Source organism: Mandrillus leucophaeus, unplaced genomic scaffold, assembly GCF_000951045.1.
Source record: "Mandrillus leucophaeus isolate KB7577 unplaced genomic scaffold, Mleu.le_1.0 Scaffold18, whole genome shotgun sequence".
Lineage (NCBI taxonomy): Eukaryota > Metazoa > Chordata > Mammalia > Primates > Cercopithecidae > Mandrillus > Mandrillus leucophaeus.
The window spans coordinates 2,731,518-2,756,775 of record NW_012101809.1 but is presented as its reverse complement, the minus strand read 5'-3'; the positions used below and the strand labels follow the sequence as shown (position 1 = coordinate 2,756,775).

The following is a 25,258-nucleotide window of genomic DNA, read 5'->3' as shown; positions in this document are numbered from 1 at the left end:
GCTCACTGCAACTTCTGCCTCCCAGGTTCAAGCGTTTCTCCTGCCTCAGCCTCCCGAGTAGCTGGGACTACAAGCGCCCCCCGCCATGCTTGGCTAATTTTTTGTATTTTAGTAAAGACGGGATTTCACCATGTTGCCCAGGCTGGTCTCCAACTGCTGAACTCAGGCAATCCGCCGGCCTCAGCCTCCCAAAGTGCTGGGATTACAGGCATGAGCCACCGAGCACAGCTCATGCCTGGCTTCTTTCAGTCAACATTATAAGATTCTTCTATGTTGCTGCATGTAAAATGGTAGTTCATTCTTTTTTATTACTGGTTGATATTCTACTGTATGAATATACAATTCATCTATTCTCTTGTTGGTGGACATAGGGGCTGATTATAGTTTATGGCTATTATACAACAAAGCTGCTATGAACATTTATGTATGTGTCTTTTGCTGAATATATGCACTCATTTCAACTAGGAGTAGACTTGCTGGGCCATGGGGTAGGTGTATGTTTGGCTTTAGAAGATACTATGAAATAATTTTTTAAAAGTCATGCCAATTTATACTCACACCAACAGTTTATCAGAGTTCATTACTCCACATCTTCACCAAAAATTGATATTGCCAATCTTTTACACTTATTTTGGTAGGTTTGTAGATTTTATTATAATTTTAATTTGCATTTTTCTTTATGACGTTGAGGAAAAGCCTCTCTATCCCTTGTTTGTTGAGAGTTTTTATCATGAATGGGTGTTGGATTTTGTCAAATGCTTTTACTGCATCTATTGATATAAGCATGTGATTTGTCTTCTATAGTCCCCTGATGTGATGGATTACATTAATTGGTTTCTGAATGCTGAACCAGCCTTGCATACCTGGCATGAATCTCACTTGGTCACAGGGTATAATTCTTTTCATACATTGTTGGATTTAATTTGCTAATATTTTGTCGAGGATTTTTTAAATTTAAGAGTTACATTTTATTGGCACATTATTACATTTTATAATATTTTAGAGGCCGGTGCGGTGACTGATGCCTGTAATCCCAGCACTTTGGGAGGCCGAGATGGGCGGATCACGAGGTCAGGAGATCGAGACCACCCTGGCGAACACAGCAAAACCCCGTTTCTACTGAAAATACAAAAAATTAGCCGGGCGTGGTGGTGGGCGCCTGTAGTCCCAGCTACTTGGGAGGCTGAGGCAGGAGAATGGCGTGAACCCAGGAGACGGAGCTTGCAGTGAGCTGAGATCGAGCCACTGCACTCCAGTCTGGGGGACACAGCAAGACTCTGTCCCCCCCCCAAAAAAAATTTAGAAATCATGAAATTGCTAAACATAAGGGCAATAATAAGACCATACATGGCCGGGTGCAGTGGCTCACACCTGTAATCCCAGATCTTTGGGAGGCCAAGGCAGGCAGATCATGAGGTCAGGAGTTCGAGACCAGCCTGGCCAACATGGAGAAACCCAGTATCTACTAAAAATACAAAAATCAGCCAAGTGTGGTGGCGGGCACCTGTAATCCTAGCTACTCGGGAGGCTAAGGCAGGAGAATAGCTTGCATCCAGGAGGCGGAGGTTGCAGTGAGCCGAGATTGTGTCACTGCACTCCAGCCTGGGCAACAAGAGTGAAACTCTGTCTCAAAAAAAAAAAAAGAAAAAGAAAAAGAAAAAGAAAAACCATACATATGTCTGAATCAAATATTTATTTATTTATTTTGAGACAGAGTTTCGTTCTTGTTGCCTAGGCTAGAAGTGATGCGATCTTGGCTCACTGCAACCTTCGCCTCCCGGGTTCAAGCACGAATCAAATAGTTTAAAATACAGATGCTCCTCAAATTACAATAGGTTACATCCTGATGAACCTGTTGTAAATGAAACTATCCTAAGCTGAAAATGCATTTGATCTGCCTAACCTATTGAACTTCATAGCTTAGCCATTATTAGTCTGTATTTTTCTTTTCCTATATTGTATTTGTCTGGTTTTGGTTTTAGGGTAATGCTTCATAGGATGAGTTAGCAAGTTATTCATTCTGTTTTTATCTTGTAGAAAAAAATGATAGAAAATTGATATAACTTATTCAAATGTTTGGTAGAATTCACCAGTGAATCTACCTGGGCTTAGTTTCTCTGTTTGGAAAGATTATTAAGTATTGATTCTGTGAAGATCTGGGATCGTTTTCTAATATTAGTAAAGTATGTCTTCTGTGTTTTTCGTAGTCTACCTAGAGGCTCATCCATTGTATTGATCCTTTCAAAGAACTAGCTTTTGGTCTTGATGTACTCCATTGATTTCCTGTTTTCAATTTCATTGATTTCTGGTCTAGTTTTTATTATTTCTTTTCCTCTACTTACTTTGAATTTAATTTGCTCTTCTCTTAGTTGGCTCTACTAGAAGCTTAGACTATTGATTTTAGGTATTTTCTAAGATACGCATTCATTGCTATAAATTTCCCTCTAAGCACTGCTTTCACTGCATCCCACACATTTTGATAGCTGTTTTCATTTTTGTTTACTTCAAAATACTTTTCAAAACATCACATGTTCCCCAAAATATATAAACCTACTATGTACCCACAAAAATTAAAAGTAAAAATTAAAAAAAAAATACATTTCAATTTCTCTTGCGATTTCTTCTTGACCTACGTGTTATTTAGAAGTGTATTGTTTAATCTCCACATATTTTGGGATTTTCCAGCTATCTTTCCATTACTGAATGCCACTGTAATCTGGCAGCATATGCAGTATGATTTCTATTCTTGTAAATTTTTTAAGGTGCATTCTATGGCCCTGACTGTGGTCTGCCTTGGTGTAATTTCCTTGGGAGCTTCAGAAGAATGTGTATTCTGCTGCTGTTGGATGAAGCATTCTATAGATGTCAATTATATACACTTGATTGATGGTACTGCTAAATTCAACTATGTTCTTACTGAATTGGCTGCCTGCCAGATCTGTCCATTACTGATGGGGGTGCTGAAGTCTCCAACTATAATAGTGGATGCATCTATTCTTTCCTTGCAGTTCTATGGTTTTTTGCCTCATGTTTTGATGCTCTGTTATTAGGTGTGTACATGTTAAGGATTGTTAGGTCTTCTTGAAGAACTGGCCCCTTTATTATTATACAACACTTCTCTTTATCCCTGATAATATTCCTTGCTCTGAGGTTTGCTCTCTCTCTAATTAATACAGCTACCCCAGCTTTCTTCTGACTAGTGTTAGAATGGTCCATCAGGGCTAGGGGTGCCATAACAAAGTATGGCATACACTAGGGGGCTCAAAAAATAGAAATTAATTTCCCTACAGTCTGGAGACTAGAATTCCAAGATCAAAGTGTTGGCAGGGTTGGTTTCATTCTGATGCTTCTTCCTTTGACTTGTAGATGGTCATCTTCTCCCTTTATCTTCACATGGTCTCTGTGTGTCCCAGTCTCCTCTTGTTATAAGGACACCAGTCATATCGGGTTAGGGTCTACTCCAATGACTTCATTTAACCTTATTTACCTCTTGAAAGCTCCTATAACTCCAAATATAGTCACATTCTGAGGTACCGGTGGTTAAGACATCATATAAATTTTAGGGGAACACAATTCAGTCTATAACATGTGTTATATCTTTCGCTAACCATTTACTTTTAAGGGGTATGTGTCTTTATAGTTAAAGTAGCTTTCTTGTAGACAACATATAGTTTAGCCTTCTTCTTCAAATCGCTCTGTCAATTCTATTTTTTAATGTGAAGTAGGAAAAACACAAAGAAAACCACGCCAAGACACATCATAAGCAAATTGCTGAAAACTAATCATAAAGATAAAATCTTAAAGGCAGTCAGAGGAAAAAGATACATAATTTAGACGAGTGACTTCCAACTTCTAGTCAGAAACCAAGCCAGAAGAAAATGGAATGACATCATTAAAGTGCTGAAAGACACTGTCAATCTAGAATTCTTTTTTTTTTTTTTGAGACAGGGTCTCATTCTCACCCAAGCTGGAGTGCAGTGGCACATTCATGGCTTACCGCAGCCTCAATCTCCCAGACTCATAGGATCCTCATACCTCAGCCTCCCAAAAGTTGTTGGGACTACAGGCACGTGCCACCATGCCCAGCTTATCTTTGTATTTTTGAAGAGAAGGGGTCGCCATGTTGATAGGCTGGTCTTGAACTCCTGAGCTCAAGTGATCCACCCGCCTCAGACTCCCAAAGTGCTGGGATTACAGGTGTGAGACACCATGCCTGGCCTATATAGAATTATTTAGCCAGCAAAAATATCTTTCAAAAATGAAGGCAAAATGAAAACTTTTTCAGAGCCAGGCGCAGTGGCTTGCACCTGTAATAATCTCAGCTACTCAGGAGGTTGTGAAGCAAGAGGATTATGTAAGGCCAGGAGTTCGAGATCAGTCTGGGTAACACAATGAGACCCTATCTCTAAAAAAATAAAGAAAATTAGCCAGATATGGTGGCACAAGCCTGTAGTCAGCTATGTGGGAGGCTGTCAGGAGGATTACTTGAGACTAGGAGTCCAAGGCTGAAGTGAGCTATGATCATGCCACTGTACTCCAACCTGGGCTATAGAATGAGATCCCATCCCTTAAAAAAAAAAAAACTTTCCCAAGTAAACAACAAGTGAAAGTATTTGTCGCCAGTGTACCTGCATATATGAAATGTTAAAGTAAGTTCTTTAAGCAGAAGGAAAATGATATCAGATGGAAATACAATTTATACAAAGGAATGGGAGGCAACAGAAAAGGTAAACATGTGGGTAAAAATAAACTCTCTTTTTTCCATTAAAAAATTTCTTTAAAAGGCCAGAAGTTGGTGGCTCATGCCTGTAATCCCAGCATTTTGGGAGGCTGAGGCGGGCGGATCACAAGGTCAGGAGATGAAGACCATCCTGGCTAACACAGTGAAATCCCGTCTCTATTAAAAATACAAAAAATTAGCTGGGTGTGGTGGCAGGCACCTGTAATTCCAGCTACTTGAGAGGCTGAGGCAGGAGAATCGCTTGAATCCAGGAGGTGGAGGTTGCAGTAAGCCGAGATCGTGCCACTGCACTCCAGCCTGGATGACAAGAGAGAAACTTCATCTCAAAAACAACAAAAACAACAACAAACCATGAATCAGGCCAGGTGCCATGGCTCATGCCTGTGATCCCAGTACTTTGTTGAGGTTGAGCCCAGCAGTTCCAGACCAGCCTGGGCAATGTGGCAAAACTCCATCTCTACAAAAAAATACAAAAAAATTAGCCAGACATGGTGGCACTCGCCTGTGGTCCCAGCTACTCGGGAGGCTGAGGCGGGTGGACTGATAGAACCTGGGAGGTTGAGGCTGCAGTGAGTCATAGGTGTGCCACTGCACTCCAGCCTGGGCGACATAGTGATACCTTGTCTCAAACAAACAAAAACCATGAAGCAAAAGCTGTCACAACTGTAAGGAGAAACAGACAAATTCAGGGAGACATAAAAATTCCTCTCAATAATTGGTAAGGACAAATAGAAAAATCACTAAGGATACAGAAGACCTGAATATTATAAACCAACTAAATTGACATTTTTTGGGATGTAGCTAAAATAGTGATTAAAATTACTTCTAATAACATTTATAGCTTCAACTGATTATATTAAAAAAAGTTTCAAAGTCAATGATCTTAGTTTCTACCTTAAGAAGCTAGAAAAAGAAAAAAAAAATCAATGAAACCGAAAAAGGAAATATGACTGTGCTCCTAAAAGGCATTAAAAGGATAATAAGGGAATATGATGAATAACTTTATTTCAATAAATTTGATAATTTAGATAAAACGGCCAAACTTCTTGGAAGAGAAAGTATTAAAGTTGACTTCAGAAGAAATATTAAATCTGAAGAGTGCTCTATTTATTAAAGAAACTGAAGTTGTAATTAAAACTTTCCACAAAGAAAATTCCAGGTCTAGATGCTTCACTAGTGAATTATATCAAGCATTTAAAGAAGCATAATATCATGTATGCAAACTCTTAGAAAATGGATGAGGGAACACTTCAAAAATTATTTTATAAAGCCAACATTATCATGACAGTCAACCAGAGACATAGAAAATAAAGCAACAAACCAATATCCCTTACAAACACAGATATACTCCACACACAAAAATCCTTAAAAAGATATTAGCAAAGTGAATCCAACAACACATAAAAAGGATTATACCTCATGAACAAGTGGGGTTTATACCAGCAATGCAAAGGATTTAAAGCTTAAAAAATTCAATGCAATATACCAATTAACAGAATAAAAGTGAAAAACCATATGATTATCTCAATGGATCAGATAAAGCATTTCACAAAATCCAACATGCATTCCTCACAAAAACTCTCAGCAATCTAGGAACAGAAGGGAACTGCTTATTCCCCTGATAATGGGGTCATTATGAAAAACCTATAGCTGACATACATCTATATATACATATATGTGAAATGGTGAAAGACTGAATGCCTTTCGCCTAAGATCATGAACAAGAAAGGGACATTCACTCTTACCAATTGTTTTTAACATTGTACTGGAGGTCTTAGCCAGTGCAATTAAAAAAAAGAGAGAGAGAGAAATAAAAGATACACAGATTGGGAAATAAGTAAAAGTATATTTCTATGTATTTGCAATGAACAATCAGAAACCAAGGTTTAAAAATACGTTTTCCAATAGCATTAAAAATACAAAATATTTAGGGATAAATGTGACAAAAGATGTGCAAAACCTTTACACTGAAAGCTACAACATGGATGAGAAATTTAAAAAGACCTAAACAAATGGAGAGATAAAGACTCAATATTGTTCAAAAGTCAATATTCTCCAAATGGATCTAGAGTCAAAACAAGTCCAACAAAAATCCCAGCAGGTGGAGTGGCTCAGGCCTATAATCCAAGCACTTTGGGAGTCTGAGGTAGGAGTACTATTTGAGGCCAGGAGTTTGAGACCAGTCTGGACAACACACTGAGACCCCATACCTACTTTATTAAAAATTTAAAAACATTCCCAGTGGACTTTTTTTTGGTTGAAATTAGCAAACTGATTTTAAAATTAACATGAAAAATCAAAGGCCCCAAAAACCTCTGAAAAAGACAAAGCTGAAAGACTCGTATTACTTGACTTCAAGAGTTGGTAAAAAGCTGCAGTAATCAAAATAAAATTATACTGGAATCAAGACAGACAAAAATCAATGGAACAGAACAGATTCCCAAAGTAGAGTCACACATATATGGTCAATTCATTTTTGACAAAGCTGCAAAAGCATTTCGAAAGGACAGTCTTTTGAATAAATGGTGCTGGAACAACTGGATATTCATGTGTAAAAAAGCCCAACCCTTTGATCTATACCTTGTACCATATGCAGAGATTAACTCAAAATGGATCATAGACAAACATATAAACTGAAAACTATAAAACTTAGAGAAGAAAACACAGGGAAAAATCCTTGTGACTTTGGATTAGTCAAAGGTTTTTTTGAGATACAATAGCAAGTAACATACGCCATAATAGAAAAAGTCAATACAGTGGACTTAAAATTAAGAACTGGTTTTTGAAAGACGCTTTTAAGAAAACAAAGAAACAAATTATGAATGTGAAGAAAATATTTGTGAATGACATCTGATAAAGCATTTGTAACTTAGAATACATAAAAGAATCTCAACTCAATAACCACTCAATTAAAAAATGGAATAGATTTGAACACACTTCACCAAAGTAGACATACAGATGGCAAGAATAGATGTTCGACATTATTAATCATTAGAGATACACGAATTAAACCACAATGAGAATGACTAAATTAAAGACTGTGCTCAGTACTGGCAAGAATGTGGAGTAACTGGAACTCTCATACACTGCTATACTATAATATAAAATGGTAAACCACTTTGAAAAACAGTTTGGCAGTTTCTAAAAAAATTTTAAACATACACTTACCATATGACCTAGTCATCTGCTCCTAGGTATTTACCTCAGAGAAATAAAAGCAAAAAGCATATATTCATCCCAAGACTTCTACATAAATGTTTATAGAAACTTTGTTAACAGCCAAAAATGAGAAACAATATAGTGAATGGGTATAATCATACAATAGAATACTACTCAGCAAATTTTCAAAGGAAATGACATATTGATATACATCAACAACATGGGTGAATCTCAAAAATAATTGTGCTTAGAGGCTGGGCATGGTGGCTCACGCCTGTAATCCCAGCATTTTGGGAGACCGAGGTGGGCAGATCATGAAGTCAAGAGATTGAGATCATCTTGGCCAACATGGTGAAACCCCGTCTCTACTAAAAAAACACAAAAATTAGCTGGGCGTGGTGGCACACACCTGTAGTCCCAGCTACTCGGGAGGCGAGGCAGGAGAATCGCTTGAACCCAGGAGGCAGAGGTTGCAGTAAGCCGAGATCATGCCACGGCACTCCAGCCTGGCGACAGAGTGAGACTCTGTCTCAAAAAAAAAAAAAAAAAGAGTGCTTAATGAAAAGAGACAGGCAAAAAAGTATTTAATATATGATTCCATTTTTATACAGCCCCAGAAAATGCAAACTAATCAACATTGACAGAAAGCAGATCCGTGGTTGCCTGGAGATTGGGGCAGGGGGAGGTGAGATGGGCTCTGATGGAAAAGGAAGGAGGGACTAACCAAGGGGCATGAGCATATCTTCATTATTTGTGGTTTCACTGGTATATACATATGTCAAAATTTATTAACTTGTACACTTCCTTTTTTTTTTGAGACAGGGTCTCACTCTGTTGCCCAGGCTGGAGTGCACTGGCTCAAGCAATCCTCCCACCTCAGCCTCCCAAGTAGCTGGGAGTACAGGTGCTTGCCACCATACCTGGCTAATTTTTTGTTTAGTTTTTATAGAGATGGAGTCTCAATATGTTGCCCAGGCTGCTCTTTAACTCCTGAGCTCAAGCGATCTGCCTGCCTCAGCCCCACAAAGGGCTGAGATTACAGGCATGAGCCACTATGCCTGTCCAAGTTATACACTTTCAATATGTCCATTTATAATATGTCCATTATACCTATATGAATCTATTTTAATAAACAACTCAATAAATAAAATGGTTGCAAGATCTGAATGGTGACAAAAGAAGATAAGCATTCACAAAAAGATGTTTGGTATTATTAGCTACAGAAAGACAAATTAAACTAACAATGATATATCGCTACACACCCCCACAAATGGGTCTAATTTAAAAAAATACTGACAATACCAAGTGCTGGCAAGCATATAGAAAAATTGAACTCTTATACATTGTTGGTGAAAATGTAAAATGCTTAAATTAAAAAAAAATTTTTTTAATAAATAAATAAGGATGAGGTATTGCTATGTTGCCCAGACTGCTCTCAATTTGCAAAATCCCACGCCACTTTGGGAAATAGCTTGGCAGTTTCTTTTAAATTTAAGAATATACTTTCATAAAATCCAGAAATCACACTCCTATATCTACCCAAGAGAAATGAAAACAGTATGGACATAGAAAAGACTATATGGAAATGTTTTCAGTGGCTTTACTAAGAATCAACAAAAACTGGAAACATTCCAAATGTCCTTATATTGGTGAATGAATAAACAAACTGGCTAATTCATACAATGGAATACTACTCAGCAATAAAAAGCAACAAAGTATTTATACATACAACCACATGGATGAATCTCCAATGAACTTAAAAAAGCCAAACACAAAAGGCTACATACTCCATGATTTATCAGATGTTCATGAGAAAGCAAACTATAGGAATAAAAATCAGATGAATAGTCGATAACAGTTGCTAGTGGGTAAGGGGAGTAAATTGACATGAAGGGGCATAAAGAACTCTTCAGGATGATGGAAATGTTGTACATGTTGATGTGGTGATGGTTACACAACTGCAAAATTAACAGAAAAATGTCGTAAAGAGTAAATTTTGCTGCATATAAATTATGCCTAAAAACCAGACTTAGATTAATTATAGATGAAAGAAAATACACATTTTAGGCCTGGCACGGGAGGCAGAAGCAGAAGGATCACTTGGGTTCAGCAGTTTGAGGCTACAGTGAGCTATGTTCATGCCTGTGAATAGCCACTGCACTCCAGCCTGGGCAACTGTGCCCTGCTCCTTGTTGTATTTAAAGCACAGTCATTTTTTAAGAGACAGGTTCTCTTAAAAAGAAAAACTTTCTTAAAAAGGAAAAGTATACATTTTAAAAGATATGTGTGAAACATGTAGGTAAAGCATGTTTGGTATGGTAAGAATGTGCTTTAAATACCACAGTGGGCGGGGCACAGAGGCTCACACTTGTAATCTCAGCACTTTGGGAGGCTAAGGCAGGAGGATCGCTTGAGGTCAGGAGTTTAAGACCAGCCTGGGCAACATAGTGAGACCCTGTCTCCACAAAAATTAAAACGGTGCTGTGGCTAGAGCCTGTAATGCCAGCTATACTCGAGGGCTAAGGCAGGAGTACTGCTTCAGTCCAGGAGTTGGAGGTTGCAGTGAGCTATGATTGTGCCACTTCACTATAGCCTGGGTGACAGAGGAAGACCCTGTCTTATACATACACACATAAATCCAACAAGGAAGACAAGAAATATAACCTCTTTCTCTTCTCCAGAGCCAAGAATGCCTAAATGTTGACAGTCGGGATTTAGTACACTGGGTTTCAAATGCTTGCTCTCATCTTTTCTCCAAGTGCTGCAAAAGATTCTGTCCACCCTGTTGCTCCAACTAATTTTCTAATGGAAGCAGTAATTATCAATCTGGGCCCCTGGCTAACAACATGATAAAGAATTTAGTGCTTCTGAAAGTGATATTTCTCCTTCTGAATCACTTTTTTCCCCAAATGTCAAAAGTGGGTATATGGGGAATAAAAAAGATGGGTTCAAGTTGCTGGAGGCACTAGCTCATGAATAGGCTGCAGAACTAACGGGCTGACCAGCGGGGGTTCATGCAGATTCCCAGAGCACTTTTTTTTTTTTTTTAAAGATCGAGTTTCACTCTTGTTGCCCAGGCTGGAGTGCAAGCGTGATCTCGGCTCACTGCAACCTCCGCCTCTCAGGTTCAAGCGATTCTCTTGCTTCAGCCTCCCGAGTAGCTGGGATTACAGGCGCTCACCACCATGCTCAGCTAATTTGTTTTTATTTTTAGTAGAGATAGGGTTTCACCATGTTGGTCAAGCTGGTCTTGAACTCCTGACCTCAGGTGATCCATCCGCTTTGACCTCCCAAAGTGCTGGGATAATAGGCATGAGCCACTGCACCCAGCCCCCAGGGTAATTTTTGAAGGCACAGGTGTACAGGTCCTCAGATTTTGGACAGGTTCCAATTTGAGTAATTATATTCTCTCTCCCTTAGTACCCCCTGCTGTTTCTGGTGGATACAGAATTCTTATTCACTTCCTGCACTAAACTGTTGTGTAGAGTTTCTGTGCAGCTGTTAAACAGCTGCCACATTTCTCTCCATATATAGTCTCTAAAGCATTTTTGGATGAAAGGAATTATATAAACATATTTTATTGTCATGTACTGGTTGCCTTACCACTTAGTTGTAGGTTTGTGAGGTTGTAACTATTAAATTCAAATCCATATTCCACAGCACATCAATGTTTAATTTCTTCCCCCACCTGCTCTCCAATGCTCTAACAGCAAGGCTCTTACCACAAGGGTCCGTAGACAGAGTGTCCCTGCAGGAGCACGGGGGTCCAAAGCAGCCACAAGATCCCACACTTTAATTTTTCTAAAGATCAAAAAGGGGACAAAAATGCTAGTTAAAAGCAAAAGTAAGAGAACACAGGGAAGAACAGCAGAAATTCATGGCAATAAATATGGATGGTGAGTATAGTTGAAATGTACGTGATTAACCTACAAATGAGAAACAGGCTAGCTTTAACCAAACTGAAGACATTTAATAGTAAAGTTAAACCACACTTTGGGATCAAGAGGAGATCTTGTACATTAGACCTCCTAATGATATTACATAGACCTAGAAATCTACAACTCTGAGGCATCCTCTTCCTGGTCACTTCTAAGAGTGGCCCAGGTCACATGTACTGAGGGACTGGGGTCCATGTAAGAGCAATGGAGTTTATATAAGTAAGCCCTCATCTTTTGATTTAAATAAGTGTAGCTCTTCCAAAAATCTTTTATAGGCCATGTTTTCTCAAGGTACATAACAGACAAATTCCAAGACAGGTGGGTACAGATCAAAGCCAGGGCAATAAGAAAATATTGTCTTGACCAAGCTGGAACATGTCACCACACTCTGAACAATTTCCCAAGGTTGTAACAGTGATGGCTGACCCAAAGCAGAAGAAGTGAGCAGCTTCTTGCTGCTTGCATTGGCTAATTAATGTATCAGTATAGTTAGTTCATGAACTAAAATAATGTTGTTAGTTTCTGATATTTAAAAAGTTGCCAATATTTGAACTGTAGCCTTCTACCCTTCACCCCCAAAATCAGGCAGTTTGACAAAAAGAAATGATAAGGAGTCCTTCGTAAGTGAATAACTTTTTTTTTTTTGGAGACGGAGTCTTGCTCTGTCGCCCAGGCTGGAGCATGGTGGTGCAATCTTGGCTCACTGCAACCTCTGCCTCCTTGGTTCAAGCAATTCTCCTGCCTCAGTCTCCTGAGTAGCTGAGATTACAGGCACCTGCAACCACACCTGGCTAATTTTTGTACTTTTAGTAGAGACTGGGTTTTGCCATGTTGGCCAGGCTGGTCTTGAACTCCTGACCTCAAGTATCCGCCTGTCTCGGTCTCCCAAAGTGTTGGGATTACATGCACAAGCCACTGTGCCCAGCCTACTTTTGTTTGAATTTACTCTGTGTTTAGGATTGGTGGACGTGGGGTCCATTCACAACATTAATGGATTCCATAACCACTAGAAATTAGAAGAAAATAAAGATGACTAAACTCATAAATGAAATGCTAGGATGACAAGTGATGACAAGAGAACTGTACTTTTAAAAATTACTAAAAGAGATAAAAAATCCAAGAGATCAAAATTGGAGATCTTACCACACTAAGTCCCCAAATACTGCCCTCTAGTGTTTGTGTTTTGTTAACAGGTTACCACTTTACATGGGTAGCCTGTTAACACTGGGTTTTTCTTGTTTTGCTTTACAGGGCAAAACAGTCAAATACATAACCAAATAACCAAAATATGAATGACAACCATGTGCAAACAAGTATAATAAAATGATTGGAAAGAATATTTCAGGACACTAAACCAAGGAGAGGTAAATATACAGATTAAAGAAATATGGTATCACTTTGTGTAAAATCTATAAGCTTTAGAAACAAGGAATGGTAATGTTTAACACCATAAACATAAGGAAGGATTAAGACGTAGATTTTCTCTTTTTACACTCTGTTAGCACACTCACCCATCATAGGCCCCACTGACTATCCTCTTGTTATCAAATCGAATACAACGCACCAATTCCTCATGGCCTTCTAACACTCGTAAACATGCACCACATTCTATGTCCCATAATCTGGAAGAGAAAATTGAGTCAAGTGAGTTTTCACGTATTCTTTTCTAAGCCTGGAATGTTATAATACACTTTATATGCCTTCTAAAAATTCACAAAATAAAATCAATCACCACCCACACAGATATGTACTGCTTTCAATGTAATTTATTTCCTTTCTGCTATATAACTCACACAGAAAAATGTAGGTTTAAGTTCAAACATAAAATGTATTTTCAAAGCACAGTGCTTTATATAATTCTGTAAACAGGTTCTTCCAGGTATAAAAACGAATTCAATGCACACAGTTGCCTGAGCAGGAAATGACTGAGCTAAGAAAGTAGTTTCCTGAAGTCATCAAACTGAATGAGATACAGATTATCAGCGATGTCCTGTTCTCACAAAGCGCCTCCCACTCTGCCATAGTGGACACTTCTTTTACCACTGTCCAGGACAGTTATTCTCAGAGAATGGAAATGCAAAGTCAGTTCTCAAAAACTTTTGTGTACTAATTTAAAAAACTGTATGTTTTCAGAGCAATTCAAGTGACTTCTAGGAATAATTTCCTTAGATATAACAAACAGTAGCTCTATCTGTTGTTTTTTTAATGGCCTTTTCATCCTTTTAGTACTTCACTGGAGGGTAATGATGGATAAATCTTCCAAATTCTAATCATGTCTATGTCATTCGTCTTTGTGAAGAGAACACCCCAAAAAGGGCTTCCAACTGTGAAACCTTCATAATTTCAAATACAGGTAACTCTCTGGCCAATTATGTAATGCTAAGACAAAAATTACATAATTTCTAGTAAGGAAACAAATCTTTTCATTTCTTGAAAACAATGGCAAAGAAAAGGCTTTTAGCTGTTTATTAGCACTTTTCAACTGTAGACAGGAGAAATTTAAAAAGAAGGGCAACAAAAGGCTTTGCTGTGCTGCTTCTCTGCTTAGGGCAAACTTCTGATCTGTAAGAAGCTACAGAAAGGAAACACAGTTGATTATAAACATAACAAAATTACAGACTTGTATGATCTGTGCATTAGTAATGAATGGGAGCATAATATCGATCCCTTATGATACAAGGTACTAGGTGCTCACCTGATAGTGTTGTCAGATGAGCCACTCACTACCAGCCTGTCCCTGTACTGCAAACAGGCAATGCCTCGTTTGTGTCCATTTAAGGTCCTTACAAATTCACAAGTACTTGTGTTCCATACCTGAAAAAGAAAATGGCATTGAGCAGTTGATTTGGTGCTTTTACTGGTAAAATCTATGGCAACTGGAGTCTTAGGGAAGCAGAAAACAGGGCTGAACCATTAGAGGGAAGTCAACTTCTCAAACAAATAAAACAAAGGACAATTTAAATTCATGGTAACAGAGGCTAATTTGCAGTTGGCTGTTATCACATGAGAATTCCTCAAATTGATTTACTCTTCTAGGGTTAGTCTCTTCTCACACTCACCATTATTTATAGGAATAAAATACCTCGGCCAAATTGTCACACAACGTCTCACTTATTACCTTTTCACTTGTAGAATAGTCTCTGAATTAAATATTACATTTTTCTGCACCATGTTTAAATATGAAATTGCCCTTGATCAAATTTTCATATGAATTTCCCCATTCTAAGTTGGAAACTTACTGAAAAATGCCTTATTACCTTTATAGTTCTATCCCCAGATGCAGAAACGATGTACTTGTCATCAAAGTCTACAACATTGACAGCAGCTCGGTGTCCGACCAGCACCCTCCGGAGGGTAATGTCAGTTGGGGAGGCCATATCCCATACAGCAATGGAACGATCTTTGGAGCAGGTCACCATCATGCCATTATTGAAACGCAAGTGCAGAACTGCTTCACAATGGTGAATCAACGTGTTTAGCATTTCACCTGTATTTACATCCCACACTCTGGAATCGACAGATGAGATTTAGATGGTACTCAAGCTACAGTCTGTTACCTATATTTGACCATCATGCACCCTTCCACCCCTTATATTTAGAGAGAGTGCCGGACCGGGAGAGTGGGAGAAGAAAGGGAATGGGATGCTGCCAGTGTGTCCTTAAGACATACTGCTTGAAATATGGGCAAGTTGTGGAGGGCAAGGATGAGGTGGCAGCCACTGTCACCTAATAATTTGGCCCAGACTGTAAAACTTCTGACATTCAATTGGATACCATTAGTAAGATACATTTTAAATGGGGAATCTGAATAATAACAGTAGCATTAGTGCCCATCCCAATGATAGCCCTCAGGAGCCAGAAATGACATAGGCTAAGATGCTTCTGTCACATACTTAGTAATGTGAATTTGAGTTTGATTACCCTGGATCTCAGGTTTTATCATAAAGGTCAAAGGCCAAGATAATCATGACTCTAATTCTAAGCCCCCATTTCTGTGTTTTGAAGTAGGCAGGGGTTTAAAACAGCCCCTGCATTGTAAATATGGGCTTCACAGCAGAGTGTGGGGTCCTGGGATAGCTTGAGAATTTTGTGTGATGATATGTTTTGATTATTCTATTTTTGTTTATTTACTTTGGGTTTTATAACATGTTATTTCCTTTTTCCAGTTTAGCCCCCTTTTATAGAAAATCATCTTTTCTTTATAAATGATGTTAGCATCTACAGTGTTTCAGATTCTGTGGGGCACTCACTCCACAAGCACCAATAAATGTTAAATGTCAGTAACTACAAGGACAAGTTTGCTATGCCTTTAAGTCAAAAGACAAAAAACAGGAACAGTCTTTTCTATTCATAGAGGATAACTTGGAATGGTAAACATTTAACTTCAGAGTATCTAACAATGCAGTTAACTGCTTTTTTCCTACGTCTATTTTTTTTAAGTTACTTTTGATGCATTATGTTTGCTAAATCCTTTAGCTTAAGGCAAAATTCCTAACAGAGGTTCCCAGCAGTGCTGCTGGTACCCAGAACTCAAGCTATCCCAGACTCCAGCAGTATAATGGCTGTGTCATCAAATCACTAATGCCTCTGGAAATTGAGGGCCCCTCCCTGAGTGAAGCTCGCAATTAAAAACTGCAGGGATGGCAGGGGAGGGGCTGGCAAAGAGAGCACAGCTCACCTGTACATGTTTCAAAGGAGATAATACAGACCTGCACTACAGTTACAACTACCTGAAAGGAAGGCTTCATTGCATTCATGTCATTCCCTTGTGAGATGGCTTTTGTAAGGAATGTAAAGTTTACCATAAGGATAAGAAAAGTTTCTGTAATAGATGATCCTCCAAATTAATATAGAACGTGTAGTTTCTTAAATGTGTGAAAATGTAAACTTACCTCAAGCATTCCTAAATCAAGTTTTCTAGTTCTAGACTGACAGAAATGATGGGGACCTGGTGGTTTATTCTTCTTTAGTTTCAGAACTGTGCCGATATATACAAAATTACTATCTATGACGAAGAACAGAGTAGAGCTGATGTTTCAGAGTTCAAAAGAGCATATGAAATTTTCTACCTGACCGTGGAATCCGATGATCCAGTTATGATCACTCTCTCATCATACTGGAGACAGAGGACAGAACCCGTATGGCCTGTGAGAATTCGCTTGCATTCCAATGTGTTTTTATCCCAGATCTAGGATGGCAAATCAGATCCTTTTGATCAATGTGATGATGGGGTGCTGTGGAGACTTGTTGGTCCTATTACGTGTTTGATCCCCCAAATAATCAAAGCCCAGAGTAGTGTGGAAAGCATTCTTCCCTACGGGTATAGCTAAGCACACACACACCCACCCACATATATATATATATATATATAGTTTCAGTACTATGCAAACTTTTATCCTTTTCATTAAGGAACAGGGTAGTTTATAATTATGTGAGGGCCAAAAGAGTAATAGCCCATTCAGTGCATTTCAAGAAGAGAATTTAACCCTAGGACTACCTATTTGTATAATATTCTGGGGGGAAGCAGATGTCTGTCCTTTAAGGAAATGATTTTGGCTTTGGAACTGGAAACAATCTAAAATCTTCACTTACTTTCTAGAAATAATGCTTAGAGTTTATGCTTTGGACTGTGCTAAGAATGTAGTCAGCCTCGCTCCCTCCGTTACCTTCCTACAGCTGAACAGACCTCACCTTGATTGTGTTGTCTCGAAGGCCGCTTACTATTTTCTGATCATCATACTGTAAACAGTAAACTCCTTTGCTTGTTTCACTTCGGCAGTGAATTCTCTGTAAACTATGTCTTCCACATCTCCAATTAGATTCTATTGTCTGAGAAGAAGGAATGGGAAAGTGGCAGTGTTAGGAAACGCCTAGAATCAAACACTTTTTGGGCTTTAATGACAATCAAAGGCTCGATGCTTTACTCTATGGGATATACACAACTTAGGGAAAACTTAAAAATGTCTTTAAAAGGCTACTATCTACATTTATAAAATATTTTCCCTTTTGCAAGGTAATTAAAGTTTGTTTCCTAGAACTCCCCTGCCTATAATTTGTTCAATTAAATAATAAATCTAGTGGGAAGAGACTACTCATCAAGAGAAGAAAAGCTACAAACTATGTGAGGTTATACACTCAGTGCTCTTACATATGTGATGGCCATTGCTACTGATGAACTTCTATGGAGGTTCAATTCAGAAGATATTTGAGGACAAGTTTACCAGTCACACTGCTATTGTATGAAGGGATCAATCTCTTTATCTCTCTCATCTATGTATTAGTAAACAATTTTTTAAAGCTTTAAAATTTTGCCTAGCAATTTATTTTACCTACCCTACTTGCCTGTAAAGAGACTGATTTTCTTTTCTTTTTCTTTTTTTTTTTTTTTTTTGATGGAGTCTCACTCTGTCGTTCAGGCTGGAGTGCAGTGGCACGATCTCGGCTCACTGCAACTCGTGCCTCCCAGGTTCAAGCAATTCTCCTACCTCAGGCTCCTGAGTAGCTGGAATTACAGGCGTGTGCCACCATGCCTGGCTAATTTTTATATTTTTAGTAGAGAAAGGGGTCTCACCATGTTAGCCAGGCTGGTCTCAAACTCCTGACCTCAGCCTCCAAAAGTGCTGGGATTACAGGCGTGAGCCACCACAGCCAGCTAAGAGATTGACTTGCAACTCATGTCAATAAACCTTAATGGGCTTGCTGTAACCATACTGTGACTGAAGAATGCTGATAATTCTGTGCCACTGGGCAAATACCCCAAAATACATAGATTCTTACCTCAATGTCTTGTATAATTTTAGGATAAAGTGCTCTATAAAAAGAGTTGGGAGGAGCATTCCCGTCAGGAGGTTTGTTTTTGAATAAATACTGTCCCCTAAAAAAATAACAAATATTTCCCAATGAAAATCATGACATTATATATTTATATACATATATATTTTGAGACAGAGTCTTGCTCTGTTGCCCAGGCTGGAGTGCAGCGGCGTGAGTTGGCTCACTGCAACCTCCTCCTCCTGGGTTCAAGCGATTCTCCTGCCTCAGCCTCCTGAGCAGCTGCGATTACAGGCATCTGCCACCACGCCGGCTAATTTTTGTATTTTAGTAGAGATGGGGTTTCACCATGTTGGTCAGGCTGGTCTCAAACTCCTGGCCTCAAATGACCTGCCTGCTCGGCCTCCCAAAGTGCTGCGATTACAGGCGTGAAACATCACACCTGGCCGCCATTATATATTTATAAGGAGCTTCATATATTTTCAAAATGTTTTCACAGTTACCATTCCATATACTCTCCATAGCTGCCTAGGGAGGAGCAAAGGTAAGCCTGATTTCAGGAGTCCCATGTCAAAGAGCAACCTTCTGGGCTCTAAGGAATCTGATCAACACTGATTTGCTTTTGGGTAAAACATGATTATTTCCAGTGTAGAACATCAGAGTACCAAGCCTTTGGAAATATTATAATATCAGTAAACAAATGGAATATGTATAATCAGAATTCATCTATTGGTCTATTAAGACTACTGCTTAGATTCACTGACCTCATCTTTTGGAAATTTTGTTAGTAATGGTAAGTATTACCTTTGAACTAGCACATGCCTTATAATTTTTTTTTTTTTCTTTTACTGTGTAGTGGTCCCCAGCATTGTAAACAGCAGCAATGCCTCTGGCATGGAGATCACTTTTTCTAGGTCTTTATCTGTGTGGGTAAGGTGGCTGTTCAGTCACCCAGGCTGCTGCTAATCAGTGCAACTATGCTTTGAAAGGAGCAATTCAGTTCATTTCAACAGAAAACAAAAGGATCACAGGTTTGTCCAGCAGCAGCTAGGGAAGAAGAAAAAAAGAAACGCCTAAGAGCATTGTGCTATCAAGTCTAAGGCATGAAACTGACTTTCACAGGTGTGTTCCTGGCTGTGTATATACATACATGTACTTAACTGCCTTCCCTGTTTCCAGTGAGCAACATTTGTTAGTATCTCCTTCCTTATGACAGCACATCTCTGGAATACTCGTATCCCAAGCTAGATCTTTGCTACAAAAAAAAAATCAGTAAATGGCAATCACTTCCTGCTGGGTAAAAAATTTAATTCCTCATCCTGAAGTTAAGAACCCACCAAACACGGTGTGGAAGCTAGTAAACCCCACTACGGGTGTACTAACTGCTGTTCTCACTGGCACCGTGCCTTGCAAAGTGGAGATAGGCAGAAATGCCTCTGAGTGTAATCCTGGCACCAGAGAAATCATGTTTTCTCTGGGCCAGTCATCCACTCCTCCCTCTATAGCTCCATTACAATATAATTAATTGTTTGTTGTCTCCAGGAGTGCTTCTCCCCTTCCCTCTCCCTATTATACACCTTGAAAATTATTTGAGAAAATTTCCTGTCCAGGAAGGTAGCTGGCTCTAACTTCTGTGTTAATACAGAAAAGAAAATCTGAAAAAGAGAAGTGAAAATAATACTTATAAAGAGGGGGATTAATGAAACATGATACACCAGCATAAACAAAAGGGGAAACAAGATGTGTTATGAAAGAATTCCAGATTAATGGTACATTTCTCTGTACAATATTATTCTACAAACACTTTGCAGGCAAATAATAGATTTTGAATGTGAAGATTTTAAGTCTGATTCCTCAGCCCACCCACATTCTTAACTACTTGTTTCTCAATGCCCACCATTTCTGAGATTCCTGTCTTCTTTTAATCTCTAGCACTCCAAGACTTTCTTCCTATGCAATGATACTATCTCTACATTCTAAGGAAAGAGAACCCATATAAGCTTCTGATCTTGTTTTCCACCTCACTGCATTTACCATGTCTTGGTAAAGTACCTGAATTTCTTCAGATCAAAGTGCTACAGAAAGGGGTGGCTAGGTATTGAAAACTGGCTTCTGTCTTTATGTTTTAAGTCAAAACCTTTTATGATGGAAGATCTCTGACAACAGGGACTACTTCTACGTGAAATGCCTAGTACCTACGAGAATGTGAGTACATGATAAATGTTAAATATTAAATTCAGAATGTTATCATAAAATGTGATCTGCTGATTAAGAAAACTGACTTTTCCCAAGCGGTCTTTTATTATACTTTTAAGAGTTACCATTACTGAGCAGAGAGCATATTCGGTATTATTCAAAAGAGAAAACTACAGAGTTCATGTCCCAGGAGAAGACTGTCAAATTCATCTAGACATAAAATACAACATCAAAGACCAAGTTAAAACTTAAGAGATACAAAGCTTTATTAGAAAACTGTATTTACTCACTATTTTTGGTTAGTAGAAATGGAAGAACCTTTCAAAGCTAGCATATGGGGAAAGGTATAACACAGAAAGACTTTATTGACATATTAGGCTTGGTAAGACAATTTGAAAGCAGCAAATGAGAAACTGATGGAGTAAATTTTTTTTTTAAAAAAGGGAGGACAACTGACACAGGAATAAAGGCAACATGTAAAAATAGAACCAGCAACAAGAAAGTCAAGGGAATAATGGAGGAAGTCGACATGGGATGTATAAATATTTGGAATTTCATGGGGTGTATCATGGGATTAAGAGGATAAATGTGCCCAAAGACAAGGGGATATAGTCAGAACTCTGAAGGATACTCAAAAGAGCAGGAATGGGTTTCTGTGGATAAAGAGATAGGGGAAAAAAGTGGTAATTAGTGCTGGATCCTGGGTTATTTCACCTACCCTTTACAAAGGCTCAAAAGCCATCTTCTCAATGATCGTTTTTTCTTTGTAACTAACATAACAGATCTTGCCATTTAGTGCCAATCCCAAGCAAAACTGTGGAGCCTTCTACCTTTGGCATTTTCACATCCATCTGCCAAGAACTGCCTACTTACTTCTTGATTTTTCTGCCTTCAAAAAAGGACTCAGCAAACTCCCAATGTCTGATGAAGGTTTACTGTCATTTACAGTCCAAATGGGAACACAATGTATTTTAACAGGGAACAGAACTTTTATAGCTAAAGGAATGAATCCCCTTAATTGAAATTTCAGGAGTTATGTGGAGAAGAGATTCTTTTTTTCTGAGGGACAGAGAAATCTTCTCAGCTGCCCTAAAATTCTCCCATGTAAACAGTTGCCTGCTGTATCCTCAAGGCTGGTCCCAGCACTCAGCAAAATGATGGACCCTGAATACCATATAACTCTATTTTTATTTGCTTTGTTGTACTATTAAAGAGTTTATTTCCAAAGTATGAAGTAGGTTATGAAAGATTGCTATTTTTCTATGTAGTGAAATAAGTGAGAATTAAAAAACATATTTGAGAAGTAGTAATATGTGTGTGTGTGTGAGTGTGTGTGTGTGAGAGAGAGAGAGAGAGGGAGAGAGACAGACAGAGAGAGAGAGAGACAGAGAAAGAGACAGGGTCTTGCTCTGTTGCCCAGGCTGGAGTACAGTGGCATGATCATAGCTCACTGCAGCCTCAACTTCCCAGGCTGAAGCCATCCTCCCGCCTCAGCCTCCTGAGTAGCTGGGATTACAGGCATGCGCCACCAGGCCCAGCTAATTTTTTGATTTTTTTGTAGAGATGAGGTCTCACTATGTTGCTCACCCTGGTCTCAAACTCCTGGGCTCAAACAATCCTCTTGCCTTGGCCTCCAAAACTGTTGGGATTACAGGCGTGAGCCACCCTGCCTGGCCAACAATATTCTTTTCTACATAGCCTAAAAATTGCCTAGCTTTTTGTTCCTTTAATTCAATTTGAGAGAAAAATGTAAACAGTCTTCCTAATAGCCAGAATGATAAAAATCTCTGAAGCATTTGGTATAATATAGGTCATTGTATTTACTAGGTGTTAATAAATTTCAAAGACAGAAAAAAAGAAAGAGAGCCAAATATATTTAATGAAAATTCGAAGGAAAGCTGGTCCATGAATATTTATCTTTTACAAGTGTTCTCTATTTTTAACTGTTTTCCTCTTTATGATCCAAGATAAACAACTGATAAAATTAATTTGGAAGGACACCACTAAGCACACACATGCCTATTATAATGTTTTCTGTCAACGAGAATATTTAATGTTACCTTTATTACTACGTAGCTTTCCTATAGTGACATTCTAGAGACATACTCTGAGAGAAAATTATTTAAGGAAAGATATCTTTCAGAAGTTCTAATGAAATGGCACTGTTAAGAGAACAACAAAAAAAGTAGTGAGGTCTCTTAGACTGCTAACTATATGATGCTTTGGGGAATTCGGAATTAAGTCAGAAAATCTTGAAAAACAGAAGTCTTAAGAAGAAACAATGATTTATAATGAATTTCATTTTCACTTTTTCTGATGGCTAGAGTTCTTATTCCACTTCAGCATAAAAATAATTTTTGATTACAAAGGTGACAAAACACCAGACGCATAAGATAAAGGCAATAAATTTTCTGAAAGAAAAGAAAATCATTTGTCTTGGATTATTTTAGGGGAAAGCTATACTGGATGGTTTCTATGTGATTCAAAGCCATCTACTTTATTTTGGCTCATAAATTGCCCATCAGTCCTTTCGGAGGATACCAACTTTTTTTTTTTTTTTTTGAGACAAAGTCACGCTCTGTCACCTAGGCTGGAGTGTAATGGCTCAATCTCCACTCACTGCAACGTCTACCGCCTGGGTTCATACGATTCTCCTGCCTCAGCCTCTAGAGTAGCTGGGATTACAGGTGCATGCCACCACACCCGGCTACATTTTGAATCTTTAGTAGAGACAGGGTTTCGCCATGTTGGCCAGGCTGGTCTCAAACTCCTGGCTTCAAGTGATCTGCCCACCTTGGCATCCCAAAGTGCTGGGATTACAGGCGTGAACCACTGTACCCAGCCACAGGATACCAACTTCTGCCCAGATAACAGAATGCTTTAAACAGGAGGGCTGGTAAACTTTCCATTATTTTTTGCAAAGCAGTATTAATACAATATCATGTCATTTTGTGAGTGACAGGTAAGAAGAAAAACTGCTGAGTACACGAATACTTGTTCTCTGTTACATTTTAAGCTGCAAATCAACAAAATCACCATATTAAATGAGAAGTGGTCTCACTGGCTCCCCAAAAATCTTTCAGTGACTGTGACTGGCCAGGTCCTGAAGCCATGTAATAGTAAGAAAAGTTAAAGGCTCACCACCCTCTTCGTTCTGCCAGGCCTCTCCACAGAGAATCTGTCCTGACCATTCTCTCGATGAGCTTCTTCCATAGCATGCCATCAGAGGTCACTCGGTACCATTCCTTGCATACAAGTTCAGCAGCACATAGTGATTTGGCATCCAGGTATGACAGAATGTTCTCAGCAATATGATCCAAACCCCGAGCTTTCAGGAGAGGGAGGAGGCAAAGAAAAAGAACACAGAGGGTGGTGAATGATTTTTTACAAAAGGTCCTTTAAAACAGAACAGCATTTGTTCTGCTATGAAGGCACATCATTGTCCCTAGTGTGGTCCAGTTTCTTTTTCAAACAGAGGCTTGGGTAAAATGAGTGTCAATAATTTTTCCATAAGGTTACAGAAATGAACAGTATTTTCCATCTTCCTTTAGATAAGGAAGTTAAAGTTAACAACCAGCAAACCCCCCAAGACATTAAAAATAAAAAGGATTCCAGAAAACAATTCACATCTATCTATATGGATTTCAGCACTAGGGGATGTTCTATGGATGGCATCTCAAACTCTATGATTCAGACCCCCCCAAATCTCTATATTAGGTCCATTTCTCATTCTGTTTCTATTACTGCTGTAGTTCCAAAGCTGTTCGGTTAAAGAAATATCCTTTAAATGTACTGGGGGAGAGGCACTAAGTCAGAATGTGCTGGGTTATAGAATTTTGGGCATGCAGAAAGGAGAGAAGAAGGAAATATAAAATGGCATGGAAATATCCCAAGAGAAAGACAGAGATGTATGTTTAAGTTCAAGAATGAGTTTAATTTCAGATTAAAAAAAAAAACAAAACTATATTTGAGAGTAGCTGCTGCTATAAAACCTAAATGACAGTTGAGTAAAAATGAAAAAAATTCCAGACCAAAAGATAACTTGGTTAGCATTTCAGAGAATATTCTGTAGGAGGTGCAGAGGAAAACAGTGGAGAATAGATCCTGGGGCGTATAAACCAGAAGGGCTTCCCAATTAAAGTTCTCCAACACCCAAATCTGTATTGAGGTCTCAGAAGAAAAGATCCTATAAAATAGGATGAACTCACTAAAAAAACTTCTTTTGCCTGCTGTTCTACATTCACAATTGAGATAAAAATATTCAAAGTTATTTCTGTTTACAAAGTACATATCACATGTTTTCTATAGACTTAAATAGTTCAGAAGAATTCCTTCATACTCTTACTCCCGTAGGCACAAACTTAACAAGAAAGAGAACATGGCATTTCATTTTGGGCCTTTCCCCTGAATCATATCATATAAAGATAGTATGGGTATCAGTCACACTTTTCAG

At 38.6% G+C, this 25,258-nt stretch overlaps 1 protein-coding gene across 4 annotated transcripts in view; it reads right to left on the bottom strand.

Moving 5' to 3' along the window:
* Positions 1–25,258, bottom strand: part of BTRC (beta-transducin repeat containing E3 ubiquitin protein ligase) — a 228,348-nt gene that overhangs the window by 8,839 nt on the left and 194,251 nt on the right. For all 4 annotated transcript variants that reach the window (XM_011977424.1, XM_011977425.1, XM_011977426.1 and 1 more), the window contains 7 exons: positions 18,616–18,712; positions 17,530–17,667; positions 16,908–17,026; positions 15,096–15,345; positions 14,534–14,652; positions 13,350–13,460; positions 11,623–11,701 (listed from right to left, as the gene is read on the bottom strand). In XM_011977424.1, the coding sequence (XP_011832814.1) occupies positions 11,623–11,701; positions 13,350–13,460; positions 14,534–14,652; positions 15,096–15,345; positions 16,908–17,026; positions 17,530–17,667; positions 18,616–18,712 (913 nt within the window). The remainder of the gene's footprint in view (positions 1–11,622; positions 11,702–13,349; positions 13,461–14,533; positions 14,653–15,095; positions 15,346–16,907; positions 17,027–17,529; positions 17,668–18,615; positions 18,713–25,258) is intronic.